Here is a 20511-nt window from a genome sequence, read left to right as displayed (position 1 = left end):
GAGGGTAATTTGCATTGCAAAAAGCAAACAAAATGTAACATATTTCTTCATATCACTTGGAATAAATTTATTAACCCACAAAACTCATGTCATAAACATTCTCATTAATAGGCCATTTTTAAAACTAGCTAAGTGGTTTGAGATGTGTTATGTCAAACTTAAAAAGGCCCATGTTACCAATTTTCATCCTGATCTAATTTGCTAGCATTAGATTGCCTGCATACTGTATTTATCAGAGCAGAGGCTCGAGAACAGATAAAAAGACTCTGGGAATATCTTGCTTGAGAGTAAGGTGTTCATTAAAACAAGCCATAATAATAACAATAGATAATGTAACGGCACTATTTTATAGCAAACTCTCTGTTATATGACATATATTAAGTCCCTGGTGTGTTGGAAAACCGGCTATATTGCAGTGTTTGAGAATTAAAGACTGTGAAGTCTTAAAATACCAACATGATTTTAAACAATGAACTCATGCTACATTGTGATAGTATGAGGACTATTGAGGTTTCATAATTTTATTTGTTTTTTAACTGCAAACAATCCACTTTTGATTTTTTTCTTTTTCTAATTAGTTATTGTTGCTTATATGCAAAGCCTATAGACATTTGATTTTTTTCCAAATAGAAGAGGAAGAAAACCAAATAGGTGCCCCGATAAAGGTTTATCATATTTAGGAAGCAGCTATTCTATAGCAATAAGGTTGTTAACCAATTAAAGCGATTCCAGACATCCTGCGACAATTTTTTTTTTTTACTGCAGTACACACTGTACTTAGAAATCAGTCAAGGGATCGGCAAGACGGAGCAGCCTGACACAGCTTATACTAGAACTGAGGGCTATATGTATAATTTTACTAGGGTATTCCAAATAATTATTTGGTTTGTTTCCCCGGATTCAATATGGTAGGGATTTATATAGATTTGTAGCAGACTATATAAAATAAATGGGACCTTTTTTCTTTGTTTAGAGAACCTTGTTTTCTCAAATAGAGAAAAGTGCGATTAGGTGTACCTATTTTGATTATATTTGCATGCTTTTAATTACCCAGGAAACACATTTCTGTTACTGATTATTTTTTATTCCTTTTACAGTTGGCCTTGAATTATGGTAGATCTGAGCAGCCTGTTTAGAATGCGTGTGGGAAGTTATGTTTGAATGCATATAGATCCACAATGCATTGCACTTTAACACCAAAATGTTGTAAATGTGTGCATGATTACAGATGTCTTTATGCAAGCTCCTTCTTTTGGCATAGATCTCTCTTGACTGCGCCATATCCTCTGACAGTTATGATATTGGATCTAATATGATCCATTGTTGCTCATGGCCACTGTCATTATTGATTCCTCTCTTCTCCTTTACCTTGAACATTCTGCCAGTATTAAGTAATGGGCATCCATAATCCCTATAGGGTATAGCATGTTTTGTGACCCAACTTATACCACTGCATAGAGAATGGAGAGTGGGTAGGCCTTTGACTTGTGCATTTGGATTTGTACAAATTTAAACTTAAACAAAATTTGCCAATTTTGTCGATTTGTATCCCGTTGTTGGCCAATGAAACAAAAGAAAATGAAGCAAAGAGATCAGAATTTTCATTTTTTGTTTCTTTTTTTCACTCATGCTCTTGCACACTCCCATGTTCTCTCATCTATTTTCTTTCATGCTCTTTCTGAATGTCTCCCTACCTTCTCCTCCAACAGCTTTCTTATCTCTGTCTTCTTTGGCGCACCTCTGCTTCTTCTCTTGTACCTTCTTGATCTTCTGTCTTCTTTCTTCATCCGCTTCTTTCAGGACATGTTCTCCCAGTGAACTTCCACTTTCTGGAAGTGAATAGAGAGTCCAGAATAAGGCCAGATAGGTTCACTGAGAAAGAGAGGAACATAAATGTTTCTCTTTCTCAGCAAATCTGTCTTCATTATTCTGGTCTCCCCATAGACTTCTGCAAAAGGGTCTGCCTGGAAGCTCTGCCGTTATGCGGAAGTTCGCAGAAGAACAAAAAGAAGAGAAGTGGTAATGTGCAGCAGGTAGACAGTGATACAGAAGTTGTCAGGGAGAAGGTAGAGAGGCATTTAGAGAGAGTGAGAAAGAGCCTGAGAGTATTCAGAGATTGAGCAGAATGGTTCTAATCTGCTGTCACTTTCCATGTTTCTATGTGTGAAAGAGCACAAAAGAGGGAATGACAACGAATTTCACTTTTGAATGTAAAGGGCCGTCCAATTTTCATCTGAACCACAAGGGTAGGAAACGAAATATGTTGTCCGAAAACATAATGAAAACTTTGTGTGAATCAGTTTTGGTCAATTTGCACAATTCTTCTATGTGTTATCCCCACCCCTTGCAAATGAGGTACGGGATAAAGTTGCCCCTCCTTTTGGTTAATATCAGTTTCTGACCAACCAGCATTCTCTGCTGCTTTGCAGAGCAGGAGTTTGCATTTAACTGAAAATGCAAGAATTTCTACTTTTAATAGAAATTTTACATGTACAGTGAAACACGGAAAACCTCCACTCCAGGCTGTGGATGTGGCTCAGGAGCCGATTGTCTATCCAACTTCTAGAGTTGTTATTCGTCCTGGTTTCACCGGGACTATCTTGGAATAAAGCGGTTAATCTCTTTAAGTCTTGGGAACCACTGGGCTGGTGGTAGAGGCGGGGTTCAGCGGGGTCATGTTATTTTTTTGGCAGTTGCATTTAGTGATAATGAGTAGAGGAGTGGAAGTATGTTATATCAATCAAATTAACCCTTTAAATCACTTGATGACTCTTAAGTGAGTCAGCACCGATGCTTAAATACATTTCTTTTTTGCTCAAATTTCATATAACATAATACTTTAAAAATGCTATGTAATAAAATAGACTGACATTCCATAATATTTACTTTTGAAATATAGTTTGCCTTCTATTCGGAGGACTGGAGACAAAGGCCTTAATCAGTGGAACATCTGGTCCCCCTGGCTGAGAGGCTGTACAACACAGCCTTTGTGTTAGACCACCATACACTGTTTTAAGTCCCTGCAGAAAGCACTTTGCTTACTAAGCATTATATCGTCTTAATTGAAACTCTGCAGCATGCCTCCCAAGTGTTCTTCTTTTCTAGGAGCAAAGAATGTTTGCTGGATATAAGTATCGCAGTGTTCCACAATGCTAAAAGTCACAATAAACAGCAGGAAATGTGTTTATAAGTAAGTGTATAACAATAAAACATCATTGCTGTATGTTTTCTTCTAAGTACATTACTAAGTTCCATAAATACCCATTAATAAATTCCCTAATTGCTTCAAAATGTACGTACAGTTTTGCTTATAGTCACACCTGTAACTAACTCATCCAAAACCATAGTGTCCCTCTAAGGCCAAATGAAATCTGTTTTTGAGTGCCATCTTAAGCAAATCATCTTAAGCAAAAGCACTGTTTTGTAAAACTAAAGGTGTTTATACTGTAAAATTTAATGCAAATTGCTTAGTACACAGCATGGGTTATGGACTGTATAGATGATATTGGGATTACTAGCAGTTCTTAAGGGTCCCTAAAAAGCTAAGTGACCCCTTTTCTATACATGTTGCTCCATTTGGGTGTTGACCTCAGGACCTCGTCTCTCCACCAAGCGACTGGGGGGTGATTATGTTTTTTATTTTTAGTTTAGAGGGAGACGTATGGGATGGGGTCTAAGAGGATTATTTCTTGTTAACCCACCATATTCCAATAGGCAGGGATAAGGGGAGCATGGGGACAAACATGCGCCTCAAGGGACATTTTTGATATATTAACTCCCCAACCCAGTGGAAACAGGATGGGGAGTGTGGGGATGGTATAGATAGGGGTCTATGCCTCAGTCGGGTTAACTTTTAACTCAACTGACAACTCAACTTCTTAGTAACCAGACCGAATTAAGATAATTACCGTATTTGCTCAATTATAAAATGACCCTCCCAAAATTGAATATTAATTTTGAAAAAAAAAAAGAAAAAGCCTGAATATAAGAATACCCTATGAGAAAAAGTTAGTGTGTGTCAGGTATTTTAATGTGAGATTGGGTATGCAAGTGTGTGTGGGTATGTTAGTATGTGTCTGCCTGGGTATGCAATGGTCTGCCAGGGTGTATTAGTGCGCGTGCCTGGCTATATATATATATATATATATATATATATATATATATATATATATATATATATATGTTTTTTACGTGACTGTGTGTCTTCCTGGGTATGTATGTTAGTGCCTGTGTATGAATCCAGGGTATTTTAGTGTGTCTGGATATGTGTGTGTGTCTGTATCTTAGCATCTGTCTTGGTATGGATGTTAGTGTTTGCCTGGGTATACATCTGCGTCTGCCTGGTTACGTCAAGTTGTGTTAGTTTGAGTAACTGTGTGTGTTAGTATGTGTGCATGTGTGTTAGTGTGTCAGCAGTGAAGCTACATGCACTGCGACTGAGCAGTGAGACAGAGGTATGAGAAATGGGATACATGCAAGGTTCAAATAAAAGGGGAGAAATAAAAGAGAAAGGGGGTAGGTGGGGAGAAAAGAGAGAGGCAGGAGAGATAAAGAGAATGAACAGGAGAGATAAACGGAAAGAGGAGAAATAAAGATGAGAGACAGGGGGAAAGATTGAGGTAAAGATAAAGACGAATAGAAATAAAGAGAAAGATGAGAAGAGATATCAAGAAAGGAGAGAAAGGAAAAGGAGAGCTAGAAATAAGAGATAAAGGAACCAAAGAGAAGGTAGAGAAATAAAGAGAAAGAAGAGGGGGAGAGAAAAGGGTGAGATAAAGAGAGATGGGAGGAGATATGTTTGCTGGGGCAAGTCCTATGTGTGGAATATGGGTGCTGGGGACAGTACTATGTGTGGAATATGGGTGGCAGGGCTGGCCTTTGCAGTGTGCAACCTTTGATCTATGCCTGCAATGTAGATGCAGAGGAGAAAAGTGATGGGGAGAAAGGGGTGTAAGGGCTGTGTATATGTCTGTGTAAGCTAGTGTGTGTGTGTATGGGCAGTGTGTGTGTATATGGGCAGTGTGTGTGTAAGCTTATGTGTGTGCATATGTGTGTGTAAAGGCAGTGTGTAAGGGCAGTGTATGTATATATGTGTGTTTATGGGCAATCATGTGTAAGGGCAGTGTATGCGTATATGCGTGACAGGTGTAAAGGCAGTGTGTATGTGTAAATGTGTGTGTAAAGGCAGTGTGTATGTCTAAATGTGTGTGTAAAGGCAGTGTGTAAGGGGAGTGCAAATTAAATAACCTCTGGGGGGTACAATTTTGCATTCTTGCCTCAGGTGCAAAAAAAGCTAGCTACTGCTCTGGCCCTTTTTGTATAAGTGTGCTATGGCCCTGAGTTTCTTAACCTGGCCTTGGATAGTGGGTAAATTGGACACATTGTTTAACACTTGAAGTGTTGCTACTTTGATTTTTAACAATGCTCTTTACACTACAAATCACTGTGCTACTAAACAGGGTTTTTTTAACGTGTGGTTTCTCATTCTAACGTTATGTATTGAATGTTATATTCTGAGGGCACAGACGTTAATGAAGCCATTGAAATATAAATGTATAAAGAGAGATCAAAGAACAAAGTCCAAAAGACACTCTAAGATAGGTAAAAACAAGTGTGAGATGAAGACACATTAGCAAATAAAGCAGACATTATTAATGAGAGAAGTTTGAAGACGACTAGGATAGATTTTTAATATGCATAGCAAGAGTGTCTTGATTATGAATTAATAATGCGAGATCAACGATTTTAATATCCATGGAGAGGTAGAACAGGTTCTGATGGAAAGCGTAATCACGAGAATAGCGTCCTAATCATTGATAAAGTATTGGGATGTATTTGAGGTAATAAGAGCAAATGCTCCAGGATGATACAGAGATCTTTGATATATACATGTATTTTCAAGGAGTTAGGGCAAATGAAAATGGTTGTGATTGGAAGCTCTTTAGTTAGGGGCCACTAGCAAAGTTTACCACAACAATGGCTATCATGTATCAAACACTAAGTACCGTATTTGCTCGATTATAAGACGAGGTTTTTTTCAGAGAAAATGCTCAGAAAAATACCCCTCGATTTATAATCGGGGTCGTCTTATAATCAGATCTCAAATAGGTCTGACTATGAGACGACTAAGATCCAGATCCCCCGCAGCTGCAGGGGACCTGGATCCTCCAGATGTGCATAACTGGGGGGCAGGTTGGATAATAGAAGGAAATAAAACCAAAATATATTTCTCAATCATAGCTTTTATAAAAAAAAAAATAGTTTAGCTGAGTTAACATTTACTGGTAAAACTTTTTTCCTATAGGGTCGTCTTATATTCAGGCTTTTTCTTTTTTTCCTAAATTAATATTCAGATTTGGGACTGGTAAAAGACTGGTAAAACTTTTTTCCTATGGGATCGTCTTATAATCAGGGTCGTCTTATAATCGAGCAAATGCGGTAAGTCACTGATTAAAGTGACAGGTTAAAATCCTTTATTAGCAAAATATTTGATCTATACAAAACTTGAACTTTAGACTTACCTACGATCAGTAGTGACTTTCATTAAACATGACTGTCAAGGTAAGTAAAAAGTGACATGCTTTCACCAAATAAATTAAGAACTGACAATGTAACGATAAATTATTCAAGCAACATGCATTAATGGAATCACGAAAGTCGATTAACCAGATGTTTTCGTGTCCCATTGCTATATCAGCCTTCCATAAGATGGTTGAAGGGGGAGACTTAGACAAGAGGAAGCAAGTGCAGGCTTACCATCCGGCACACTGGACCAAAACCCAATGGGCCAGGGGCCTATAGGTCCGCATATGTACCGATACTACAGCTCCATAGACAGATGAGTTCCTGCAGTGTGTGGCAGCCTTCTGGATACGTCCAGGCCCATGCTTACGTATAATAAAATTCATTGTGCGCTATAGAGATTGACTTAAGACAAAATCTCTCAGCCACCATGGCCACAATAATCTTATATTAGAGGAAACCTTCTTACGCATGCAGAGGCAGAAAGAACCTGTATTTAGACAATTAATGGTGGATGTAATGTGTAAGGTGTTAGGGAAGAACAACAAAAGAGTAATCCGCCACAATACTGGTCTTATTGATCAGTGTTATTTACTGCTTCAAATAAGGCTTGTGACAATGAAATGTCAGGAATAAAGGACACTGAACATTGAGACTAGTTTCATTTCAGATTACTCTGTCCTGTTTTACAAGAGTTCTTGTAAATAGTATAGTGAATGCTATCAACATTGCCTGCATAGTCAACATTAACACTTTCTGTGCCAGGGGAAAATAAATTCTACAGTATTCAGGCATCAGGTTAATTTTGATGTCTAATTAACCCCTTCACGACAAATCCCATACATGTACGGGCTCACAATGCACATTATGTCATTAATGGGTTTTAGGACAATCAGTTGTACTTAAGGGATTAACCCCTTCAAGACCGGGACGTACCTGGTACTTCCTGGTCATAGGTCACCGCCGATCCATAGCAGCCACTCCCCCTCAATTCCGTGCACGTGATCGCTTTGAAGCGAATCACGAGCATGCAATTAAAATATTTTTTTTAAAAAACTGCGGCCTTCAAGGGAAGACGCAGTACGCAACTGCCGGTCCTGAAGGAGTTAATAAAAAATTAACAATATTTTCATTCCGAGCAAAAATAGTACAAATTAAAACCCATAGCAATATCTGTGATAATAATGGTAGTATTAAACAGAGACATTTTCCATGTAAATACAGTATCTTCCATTGGCCCCAAGATAATGAAGTGCATACCTGATGACACATGCGTAAAGGCCACTGTCTTCTGTCACAGTTGGTCGAAACCAAATGGCATCTTCTTCTTTGCTCATTCGTATTCCGTCGAAAGCAATTGGCTCTTCAAAATCTCCAGGCCCGGTACTTTTATACCACATCAAGCTGAGACCGGCACTTTGTGCCAATGTATAGTTTGCTCGAATATATCCATAGAATAGTGCACATTTTATACGTACAGGTTCACCAACCAAAACTTGATATTTTTTGTAATCCACAGACCAGTCAGTGCATCCATCGGCTGAAAGAAAACAGAAGTAGAAATGGGTGAAACTCTGTAGGATAATATAGCATGTCTAACATTTAATATGAAATTGTTAAAGGATATCGACAACATTTTTCTGTATTTCCAGATGTGTTTAAGGCATTAAAACGTGCACTTATACGTTGCTCTAAAATCTCTTTCCTTCTAGCAGAATCGTTAAGATATTACTATATGCATGTAGCTAGCTGCATAGAAATAAATTCACGGTATTTCATTTGTTGTTTGGTACATTACCAATATGTTAGATATTATCACCAGATTTATAGTCCTTGAAAATATTATCACAATAATAGGTAAATGAAGGTTATTTGTGATGATTCTCAATTCCTATACTTATATACAGTACAAGTCATCCTATATGAATTTGCATAACAATAAACAATGACCCAGTGCCATTAACAGGTGTTTGAATCACTTGTAATGAAAAAGGTCGGGTGAAAGACAAATCTGAATATTCATTTTTGCTCTCTAGTTTCATGTAATTTCTTTGTTTTTCAGGTACTGCAGTCATATTTCTTATCAAACAAGGACTACATCCAAAAGCAATAAAAAGTATTAACCACGCAGCAAAAGACTGTTTATTTTATTTTACTACTTTTATTACTTTTTAAATGGACACGTAATCAGTTTTCTTCTTTACATCTCAGTGCAGAAACAGTTGAAAAAAAAAATAATTTTTTTAAATCTGAACTAGAAGGGTAGTAGCTCTCTTTCCTGACTTTCATCACTGCAGTCCATTTTGAATAGCTTTGCCGGAATACTCCTCTTATTCCATCATTCTTTATCTGCTCCCCCGATGTACCAATCCCTCCTCTTGCTCCTCATACCTTCCAAAATTACATTTAAACACTCGATCCTTTCCTCTCTGCATATAGTCTTGTAACCCTCCACCTTGCTCTGCCCATGACATTCTCTACTCCACGGATATCACCCCACTCTCATCGCTAGGATTTCCTCATTCTTCACCCTCACTCTCGATATTGCCTACCGTATTATGTTAGACTCTACTCCTTGGCCATGGATTTTAGCTGTGGCTACAACTGTTGTTCTAACACAATAGCGATAGTACACAAGAAAAAATAAAACAATAAAAAATAGTACTCAATAAATAAATGTAACATATATATATATCTAGAGCACCCTATAAACTACTGTATATATCACATTATAGTCACGTTCTTAGTATAGAAGTACAGGCAAAAAAGGTGCAATATTAAGAGCCAATAAAGCCCAGGACACTTTCTTATGTTTCGGCTGTAGAAACCGTTGTCAAAGAGAGTACCTACATACATCCCAACTATTGATCTGGTCAGTATACCAATGCAATACACTAATGGGAAATTGCACATGGGCCTTCTACCGGTGGAACGTGATGTGATATTAAAGCTACGTTTACATAAAGCGAACAATATATATATAGCTTGGATGAAATAAGAGAGAAAGGGGATGTGATAGAAATATATCTAAGACAAGACCATGGACCCACTAAGGTCTTTACCAACTAGGCCAACTAGATGGGCCTAATGGTTCTGCTGTCAAATTCTATGTCTCTATGTTACAAAACTACTCATGACCACAAGTATGAGCCGGTCTCCCAACAACTGCAAATACAGAAACGGGCAGTGTAGTTTTGCATAAATGCCAAATTGAGTAATGCCTATGACATAATATTTCACGTCTCCTATATTCATTTTGAATTATAGTCCTCTGCCCTTTTCTCTCCCTGAACCCCTATTGTCCCTGGGGAGGGATACGTCTGACGCTATCTAGCTGGAGTGGAGGGCAATTGGAGATCAAAAACAAAACATAGTGTCCAACAGATGTAATGGTCTATAGGACCCTTCCTGTACACGTGTGTGATATTTTATTGCTTGAACCTGGGACTGTATGAAAATGCATAATATGATTTCACAGCATGATACAGATGATTTCATCTGCAAGTTGAATATCACATTGGTTTAAATGTTTTTTGTTTTTTTTTTAACTCTGCTTAAGGCTGATCTATCATATTAAATCTAACAGAAGTAGAATATAATAATGCATAAGTGACAAAAACCACAGAAATATCTTCTCAGCTGGTCATCTTTATTTTCCCCTTGTTTGAAGAATCAGTGTTGGCTTGGAAACCATTACTTAGTAAAAGCAATTTACTCATATAAAAGGTTTAGTGTTATATGCGATACATTACTAGGTTATAGCTCCTGCATTTTCCCTGTTCCTATTTTTATTCTGCGCTCACCCAATGCAATTTACTTTGTGTACTTTAGACTGACTTTTGCACTTTATTGATTTCAATTTCTCTGCTACACGTTGGTTACATCTGAGCATATTGCACGTCTCGCTGTATAATAAAGCAAGGCTTAAATACAGCTATGTATTTTATTTTCAAAATGTTCTCCATGGAGGAGGCAGAATATAGATACATAATGCTTGTGTTGAGGTACTTTAACACAGGGTTTGGAAAAATACTGATTATCTATTTATATGACAATATAACTTATAACTAGACTCCAGATTGCCTTAAAATGTTCTATAACAGATGAATTTATATATTCTAGTATTCTGGAGCATCACGTAAAATACATAATACCGTATTTGCTCGATTATAAGACGACCCCGATTATAAGACGACCCCCCAAAATCAAAATATTAATTTAGGAAAAAAACAAAAAGCCTGAATATAAGACGACCCTATAGGAAAAAAAGTTTTACCAGTAAATATTAATTCATGTAAATATATTTTTTAAATTTCCTTTTATTTGCCAACCTGCCCCCCCCAGTTATGCCACTCTGCCCCCAGAAATGCTTTATACCCCCCTATTTGCCACTCTGCCCCATGATATGCCTTATACCCCTATATGCCACTCTGGCATATAGGGGGTTAAAAGGCATATCATGGGGCTGAGTGGCATATAGGGGGTTAAAATGCATTTCTGGAGGTATATATGCATATCATGGGGCTGAGTGGCATATAGGGGGTTAAAATGCATTTCTGGAGGTCCAGAAATGCATTTTAACCCCCTATATGCCACTCAGCCCCATGATATGCCTTTTAACCCAGCATGTACTGGCTGCCTTGGCTTGATAGGAGTGTGATTGCTGCTAACAGCAATCACACTCCTATCAAGCCAAGGCAGCCAGTACATGCTGGAACCTGGGGATGATAGTAGTGGGATTACAGCCTCCCTATGCCATGCTACAACCCCCACCCCCCTTACACATCCATGCTATCACACACAAACACACATTCACAAACATTTAAATACTCATTCATTCCATTAATCACACATACTTCACACATTAATCACACATACTTACCCAAAAACCCTCCCCCACCCCCTTACCTGAACTGCAGATCTCTCACTCGAAGACTTCTGCAGGGGACCGGCTGTACCGGCAACTTCTCTGGCCCCGCCCCCAGAGGAGGGAGGGGGAGATAGAGTTCTGTGAGGAAGCTACAAGCTTCCTGTCCTCCTGCTTCTAACGGAAGAGACGCTGCTCGCAACCGGTAAGCAGCATGGCCCCAGCCATTTTTTTGGGGTCTGATTAGAAGACGACCCCGATTATAAGACGAGGGGTATTTTTCAGAGCATTTGCTCTGGAAAAAACCTCGTCTTATAATCGAGCAAATACGGTACTTTATCCATCCATCTATCTATTCATCTATCTACCTATATATCTATCTATCTATCGATCGATCGATCTATCTATCTATCTATCTATCTATCTATCTATCTATCTATCGATCTATCTACCAGTTAATGGTAGATCTTTTGGTAACATCCAACATTTTATGTTTATAAAAAAATATCAGAAAATTACCCAACACTAGATTTTACTTCATTTTCTTTTTCATGTTAATAGAGCGTAATTCCTGCCACCTTTTTCTGATGTTGGTACCCCTGCCCAACAGGCTTACAGCAAATGATATATATACCGTGCCAATGGATGCAAAGCTAAACTCATGACAAAGGGAGCATTGGGAGCACTCATAATCTATTATCTATTTATACACACATGTGTATCTGGAGAAATGGTGCACACGTAATGTACTCAGCTGTTTACAGGGAAATGCGACAAAACATGAGCACTTACAAACGTCCTGTTCTATATTGGTCATTGTTTGAGTCATCAGAAAATGCAAAATACATCTGGCGCTCGCAAAACACAAACTCTGCACTAGAAATCTAAGCTAGAGAAAAAAAAATGTAAAAAATATTTTTTAGATGACTAAAAATACACTGGCACCTTGGATCATTAAGGTGGCATTCCCAATAACTGCCCCAATACAGGTAAACCAATTCTGGAAATAATAACAAAGTGTGTTAGGGCTGCATCTCAAGACACGGAACAAAATAATTGCTAATGAAAATGTAAAAACAAAAAAATATATATATATATATATATATAGACAGAAAAGGAAATTGACAAGGATTATCACAACAGTCTTTTGCTAGTTGTATTATGCTTACTCTTACAGATCAAGCAGTTATGTTCTATATATATATATAGGATAACAATACAAATATGTATTACAGTGCTATACAGTAATCCTTCAACGTATAATCTGACACTTTCCATAATATTAGCAACCATAGGAATAATAGACATCCCACATACAAACAAAAAAATCTAAAGTTTGTAAAAAATAAATATGTGATGAAGTAGAAAAGGTATATTTATAAAAGTATGAAAGGTGTATGTATATATATATATATATATATATATATATACCTATTTGCTCGATTATAAGACAACCCTGATTATAAGATGACCCCCCAAAATCTAAATATTAATTTAGGAAAAAAACAAAAAGCCTGAATATAAGACTACCCTATAGGAAAAAAGTTTAACTAGTAAATATTAATTCATGTAAACAATTTTTTCATATTTAATAAAAGCTATGATTGAGAAAAATATATTTTTTTATTTCCTTTTATTTGCCAACCTGCCCCCCCAGTTATGCACATCTGCCCCCAGGGTTGCCACTCTGCCCCCAGAAATGCCTTATACCCCCTATTTGCCACTCTGCCCCATGATGTGTCTTTTAACCCTCTATATGCCACTCTGCCTCCAGAAATCTCTTATACCCTCCTATATGCCACTCTGCCCCATGATATGCCTTTTAAAAGGGGGTTAAAAGGCATTTCTGGAGGTATATATATATATATATATATATATATATATATATATATATATAACTGCTAACAGCAATCACACTCCTGTCAAGCCAAGGCAGCCAGTACATGCTAGAACCTTGGGATGATAGGAGTGTGAGTACAGCCTCCCTATGCCATGCTACCACCACCACTCCTCTTACACATCCATGCTATCACACACACACTCATTCACAAACAGTTAAATACTCATTCATTCCATTAATCACACATACTTGCTCAATGCTCAAAAACCCTCCCCCACCCCCTTACCTGAACTGCAGATCTCTCACTCGAAGACTTCTGCAGGGGCCCGGCTGTACGAGCAACTTCTCTGGCCCCGCCCCAGAGGAAGGAGGGGGAGGCAGAATTATGTGACACTCTGCTAGCTTCCTGTTCTCCTGCTGCTAGTAGAAGATACGCTGCTCGCGACTAAAGCCCGGTAAGCAGCCTGGCCCCAGTGGACATTTTTTTGAGGTCTGATTAGAAGACGACCTCGATTATAAGACGAGGGGTATTTTTCAGAGCATTTGCTCTGAAAAAAACCTCGTCTTATAATCGAGCAAATACGGTATTTGTCCCCAATGGCAAACATCCCATGAACAGTATGATCGATGATTAGTAGTTACAACAATCTAGGCATATGGTATAAAATGTATTATATGTTATCTAACGTATTACTGAGATATTTAAATACATAACTGACCATACCTGAAAAAGTAACAAATGAGTTTTGAAGGACAGATCATTGAATAAAAATAAAAAAAACTTGAACCTAAGGCAAGAACCAAAGACTAGATGACCCCAATGGTTTTGTCAAGAAAAAAAAAAGGCAAAGTAAAAATCTAGAGCATATTTACGGGCCAACTCCACCCTTAGTGATTACAACCCACAGTCTAAGCCAGTGTAACTATATTAATTGGAAGAAATGTATCCCAACCCTTTATGATAAGATGGAACACTCTCACCTCAATTAGTGAGACAAGCATATACGTCATTTCTTTATTTGATTATTAAGAAAGCATATTAAGAGAAAGGTTAATTATACAGATATATCCATGTTATTCAACATTCATCATCCTGTTTTTTCATATATTTATCAAGGAATTCTAGGAGGAAACAAAGTCAAAAGCTGAAGGATACACGCAGGGCTAATACAATAGTCGAGTTCACAGATGCCTGGGATAAGCACACAGCTGTCCCGAGGAAGAAATAAAATCAAGAACTCGTACTTTAGGAGAAAATAATGAACAGATCACATGAGCCAGCTGTCTCTATGTTCCTTCCATTCCTTTGGCTACCCCTACCATAAGCTAGCAGATCAGATATATATACGGTTTTATAATGTTATAGAAAAATGCACAAGCGATCGTGACAGATAAATACATTCTTGTCGCATTCTTGAATCAGATCTGTCTGGGTTTCTGTAACAACAACATCACAGAGCCAATAAATATTGCTTTTCTTTCATGGATTGGAGAACGAAACTGAATTATTCAAGAGCTTATTCAACTGGCTATAGTCCACAATGTCTATCTAAATATTGTTTCGGTTATTTAGGCATAATGTTGGGGTATGGAATAATATAGCCTAGTAGCTGGTTTCAAAGAGTTTGAGGATAAAAACAAATCCTATCTGCGTTGCTCTTGTAATAATGAAATTGTCCTGCAAAGTGTTCGGTATACCTGCAGACAGTACCCAGCAAGCTACATATTTAAGGTGATTGCTAGGATCATGCCTGCCAGTCCATAGAATTGCTACTTTGTCGAATTTTTTCTCCTTTTTTTTTTTTTCTTTTGAAAAACTGTAATTCATATTAGAAATAAATTGAATGACTGACTCCCGTGTATGTAGCCACAACCTGGCTTAGATACAAAGATCCAATTCAATTTCTCGTTCTCGTCAGTAATATAAGTTTGCAACTTGGCAATCAGAATTTGGAAATCAAAGTTATTGTTATATCCTGGCGATTTGAACATTCCAATAGGTGAAAGCAATTCTCTTTAGAAGAGAATAGAGAAATAATGCGTACCAAACCATATGTATGCTGCTTTTATTTCATTTTGTTTTCGTTACTCATATAACCACCATCAAAGAATTTGCCAAACCTAAAAGAACCTCATGTTGGAAAATATCTGTAACTGTGTTTAGATTTAAACCTAGGCATTTGTAATAAATAATAATAAAAGGGAGTCATGTTGCCCATCTGTTGTGATTATCAAAGTTTGGAAGTCAATGGGATTTTTAACGACCTATAGCTTGTATTGTTTTTTTGTTTATGACATCATTCTACTCACTTGGATGTCTGAACCAATCAGTGGCTTAATAATACAAGTGAGATAAAATAGGGGAAGAACACTCACTGAAAACTTGAGATCTCCTCTTTGTTAATATGATTTGATATTGTGTACTGAACTGTAAAATGTAACATATCAGAAAAGTGACAGGTCTGCTTTAAAGAAGTATACTATTAATAATAAGGGTGTAATTAAATTTGTACAACGTATGGCAGAGGTGTCCAATTCCAGGAGGAAAAATCTAATGAATTAAACGTTTTCATTCATTCATAACGCTTTTGTTTGTTTTATCCATGAAAAAAAGGAGTAGTAGAGCCTTCAGTCTAGATTGAAGTCTTCCAACCTTTGGGATAAAACGTACATTGAAGTGAAGCCTAGATTGGATATTGCTGTGCCTGAAGATAAAGTGGTCTGCTACTCTACGTTTCATGAAATTGGAAAATTATTTGGATGCTGATCTTCATTCATTATCACATGCATTACTTGTTTAATCTGCTTTAATCAGCAAAATGTAGTGCAATTAATTTTGTGTACAAAGCGGGTGCTTATGTTCATATGTACAGTAGCTTAATGGAAATTATCACATGAAATATTCAGCACCAGTGGACCCACAATGAACTCCAGTAAAATGTGTATTAGCATATTTTCTGAAGGCACAACCCACAGCCTACATCTCGGATAGAAACTGGCGAACCTGACATCACTTAATTTAATTATATTTGTGGTTTTCTGAATTTAATTTTGTGTTCCATTTTTTATCTTAATATTGATATTCATATAACTACGACTGCAAAGAAACAGACAGGTCAGTAAATGCACCAACGCGTTCCACAGTCTATGTTATAGATGCTAGCATCTAGGTATGGACACATTCTCTATCTCTTCATATTACATTCTCAGCTTTTTTTTAGGTATGTATATATATATTTCCCACATTCAAACAATAATCCCAGCTCCTATAGTTAATAAATTTTAATCCTTGCAACTTTTTCTCGCTCGAGAAAAAATAGAAAAAATAGATAACAAATAAAAATCACTAATTTAGTTGCCAAAAGTTGTCCTGCAAACAGAGGACTATCAAGTGATTTTTCCATATCTATCCAACAATTTAGTCAAATATATTAGAGAAATGTATTTCTTTGAAATAAGCGTACAAGGAGCTAATCAAGATTAGATGTGAATGATTAAATGCAGCTCAATTAATCAATGTATTTCTTAACCTTGAGTTAGGTGTGGCCTAACAAGATAAATGTAAAATAAAAAAATCTGGCGGGTAGAAAAATAAATGTTTTATTAGTATACTAAATTAGACTACATATACAGATTTTTTTAATAGGCATTGGGATAGTGCAGGCTATTTTACTTTGAAATTGTGCTAAATGTCAATTAGAAGCTAAAAAGCCCAATAAAATTTTATTGTATGTAATAAAGAGTATAGCTTGCTGTTCCTGAAGGCAGTACAATTTTGTCAGTAGGAAGACTTTGTTGAACCAAAAGCAGGCCATTTATGTATAGAAGAATTAATATCGAGAACACATGATATTGGTCATAAAACTTAATAGCGTCTTTTTTTACTTTGGATTTTACACCTTTAGTCAGGGGACACGTTATATTATACACTATATCTTACATATTTTTTTACTCTCTATTTTACTTCTTATCTCATATTATCGAATATATATATATATATATATATATATATGCGAATATATATATATATATGCAAATATATATATATAAATATATATATATATATATATATATATATAAAAATATACATATATATATATATATATATATTTCTTTTTTCTTTTATTTATTTAGTTATTTATTTTTTGCAGTCAGTGCATGTGACACATATAGCAGTTACATCCTGACCTAGGAAGAATATTATAAAATGGAAAAAAAAAATGAAAATAGAAGCTTGCAAAGGTCATAACGTTATGTCTGAGAAGTGCCGTTCACCTTTTAAAATACAAATGCCACTTGATGTGCCTTGCCTTCACGTGCTACTTATCACAACGTACCATGTACGCTGGCAATTTATCACTATAGCAGACATTAGCAATGGTTAGGTACATTAGACAGAATCTGGTTGTTCTCAGAAAACGAGACAAGCTCGGGGCAAAAGAAAATGGCAGGCCGCATTTTTTCCTCCTTTCTTGGAATTATTGCTTTGTTTAAATATCCCAGTCCGTATGGTATATTATTACGTATGAATTAAAGGTCTTCTAAGGTGCAAATAATTATCATTAACTATCAGCATGTATGCATGCCTAGGAATATAGATACATAGAATTAATCTGCCCTTGGCCTTGTCTTAGATCGGATAGCTTTCGCCATATCCAATGCACGTTTAAATTAACACACTGTATGAGCCTCTGCCACTTCTGATGGGAGGCTGTTCCACTTCTCTACCACCCTATAAGTAAAATAAATATTTCTTGTATTACATGTAAACTTCCAACCTTCTACTTTTGCATTATGACCTCTTGTTCTTACATTTCTCCTCCTTTGATTTAATTGATAATCATTGTATCAGCCTCTACCCCTTCTGATAGGAGTTGGTTCCAAAAAGCCTCTATACATTACATCTAAACCTCTGACCCTCTAGTTTCTAGTTAATACAAACACAATCATAATATGACATTCCAGTATATTGAAAAGTAATTATATCCTAATTTTCACGCTTATTAAGTTTGACTTTGCAAGGGTTTGCGCAACCTTTTAGGGGGATACCTGGGAATCTTCCAAATTTGCTAACCCTTAGACTCTTACAAATATTAATAATATAATTTGACATAACATTCAACATCTGAAAATATTTGTTGGTATATGGTTCTAGAATAGTGAACTTTGAAATATACTATTTATGTAGGTAAATATAAGATTTTCAGACATTCAGTAGCCATGTCATTATCCTTATTAGACGCTTATGGCATTCAGAGAGCCCACTTGACTTGATTCTGAACTTGATTCTGTCAGCTTGGCAACTGCCATTAAAACAGATATTTTTTTTATTTTTTCCTATATTTTCTGAAACTCTCTCTTTTGAATCCCCCCCTTCACATTAATACATAATAATACACATTATTATAACATTAATAAACAATAATAAAATGAACAACGATATTATGGAATAAGTCATATTAAGTGTGGTTTGTGTAGTCTCTAGTCGGATCACTGAGCATATTCATAGGTCAAGAATATAATATATCTGGGTCCCAAATGCTTATATTATTCTACATTGTTTCCATGAATATATTGGTCCAATAAATCGAATCAAAACCTACTAAAAATTACTGCTCTCTCTGGTAACACTACAGTAACACATTTTATCATATGATGTGAACTCTTATTCTCCGGAAACATAAATCACCTTTAAATATGTCATTATGATAAAAACGTATTTCATAAAAAAATGAAAAAATGCTGAAAAAAAGATATTGCCTTGTTTATACAATAAATATTGTGATACGCTAACAATCTGCACACGATAACAGGAACATGATAGGAAATGAATCCACGGCTCTGGTCACAAATTTATTTACTAAACAGAGCTAAGCCAAAAACTGTTCTTGACTAGTATAGATGAAGGAGGCAGTTATGACCCACGTATATGGCAACATTAAATACACTTGAAAATCGATATCTATAAGCGGTTGCCTAATTCATATTGAATTGACAAAGCTTGAACTGAATCCCTGATTACTGCCAGTGGTACGCTGAACATTGAGTTTACTTGCCTTAAATCTACATTTAATGTAGGATATATTATCTATCTGTAACAAATGTAGTATAAAAAATGACTATGTAAATATTAAAAACAAGTACAAAGCCACGTTAGCAACTAGATGCAAGGTTGGATCTCAAGCTGTTGTTTTCTGGTAGATAAAATTCTGATTTATAGTGGAGCACAGTATTGCAGACTCTTTATTAATAATAGATGTTGTATGTACACAGACCTATATAGTTTCAGGAAAGAATTTTAGAGTGCTTTTTATTTGAGACGTGCCCTGCCTTAGCTAAATATATAGGTAAATAAGAGGAAATTTAGTTTTAAAAATAATATTTTATATTATATACTGTATATAATATTTTATATTTTATACTGTATATAATATTTTATATTATATACAGTATATATTGTATATTATATATATTATATATTATATTATATATTATTATATATAATAATACAATTCTATATTATATAATATATATTATTAAAAACTATGAAATTAAAGGTAAAATGGCAAAAGACAAATCATCATCACACATTTATCTTCATAAGTAAATTATTTTTATGGTAAAAAGTTAAAATAAAAAAAAAATATATGTGAAAGCTTTTAATGTGGTAATAATATGAATTTAAATCTGTACTAAAATAATCGTATCATTAATGGACACATACATTAACTATAACTGAGCAACTCATCACATTAACCTAAACTGCATCACCAGCAATTAGAGGGTAAGACAAGTCATTTTGCACATATTTATAGTTATCGAATATAAAGTGAGGTGAACTCTAACATGGACATAGTAAATCTATGGAAATTATACTAATGAGGTTGCTTTCAGAATGGAAGTTCTGCTAGATCTGTCCAAAATCCAGAGCTCAAGACCACACTAACCTTAACAACTGTCAATGCAACATGTCCCGTTCCGACCACACACTGAATCCCCGCCACTTGGCACATGCCATAAATAAACATTTTACACTTTGTATTCTCTCGTACTTTGTATTTTATACTTTGTATTCCTTCTTAGCAGCAACAGTCTTCTTTGGACCTTTTTGTCTTTCTTTTCTCCCCTGATGTCCGTCTTTCCTAGGAGCTCAGAAGGAGAATCTATCACTGAATGTACTGTCCAAAACTGCCCATCTATAATTTAAATACATACAGTAGTTTTCTTCCACAACGGGATCTAGAAGCTGATTAAGGACTAGATTTACAATAAAGCAGCCTAG

At 36.0% G+C, this 20511-nt stretch overlaps 1 protein-coding gene across 1 annotated transcript in view; it reads right to left on the bottom strand.

The window, feature by feature from the left end:
- Window positions 1-20511, bottom strand: part of IL1RAPL1 (interleukin 1 receptor accessory protein like 1) — a 541156-nt gene that overhangs the window by 231479 nt on the left and 289166 nt on the right. The window contains exon 3 of the mRNA XM_053457345.1: window positions 7783-8062. Coding sequence (XP_053313320.1) covers window positions 7783-8062 — 280 coding nt within the window. The remainder of the gene's footprint in view (window positions 1-7782; window positions 8063-20511) is intronic.

Source organism: Spea bombifrons, chromosome 2 (genome assembly GCF_027358695.1).
Source record: "Spea bombifrons isolate aSpeBom1 chromosome 2, aSpeBom1.2.pri, whole genome shotgun sequence".
Taxonomy (NCBI): Eukaryota; Metazoa; Chordata; class Amphibia; order Anura; family Pelobatidae; genus Spea; species Spea bombifrons.
This window is presented reverse-complemented; position numbering and strand designations above follow the sequence as displayed.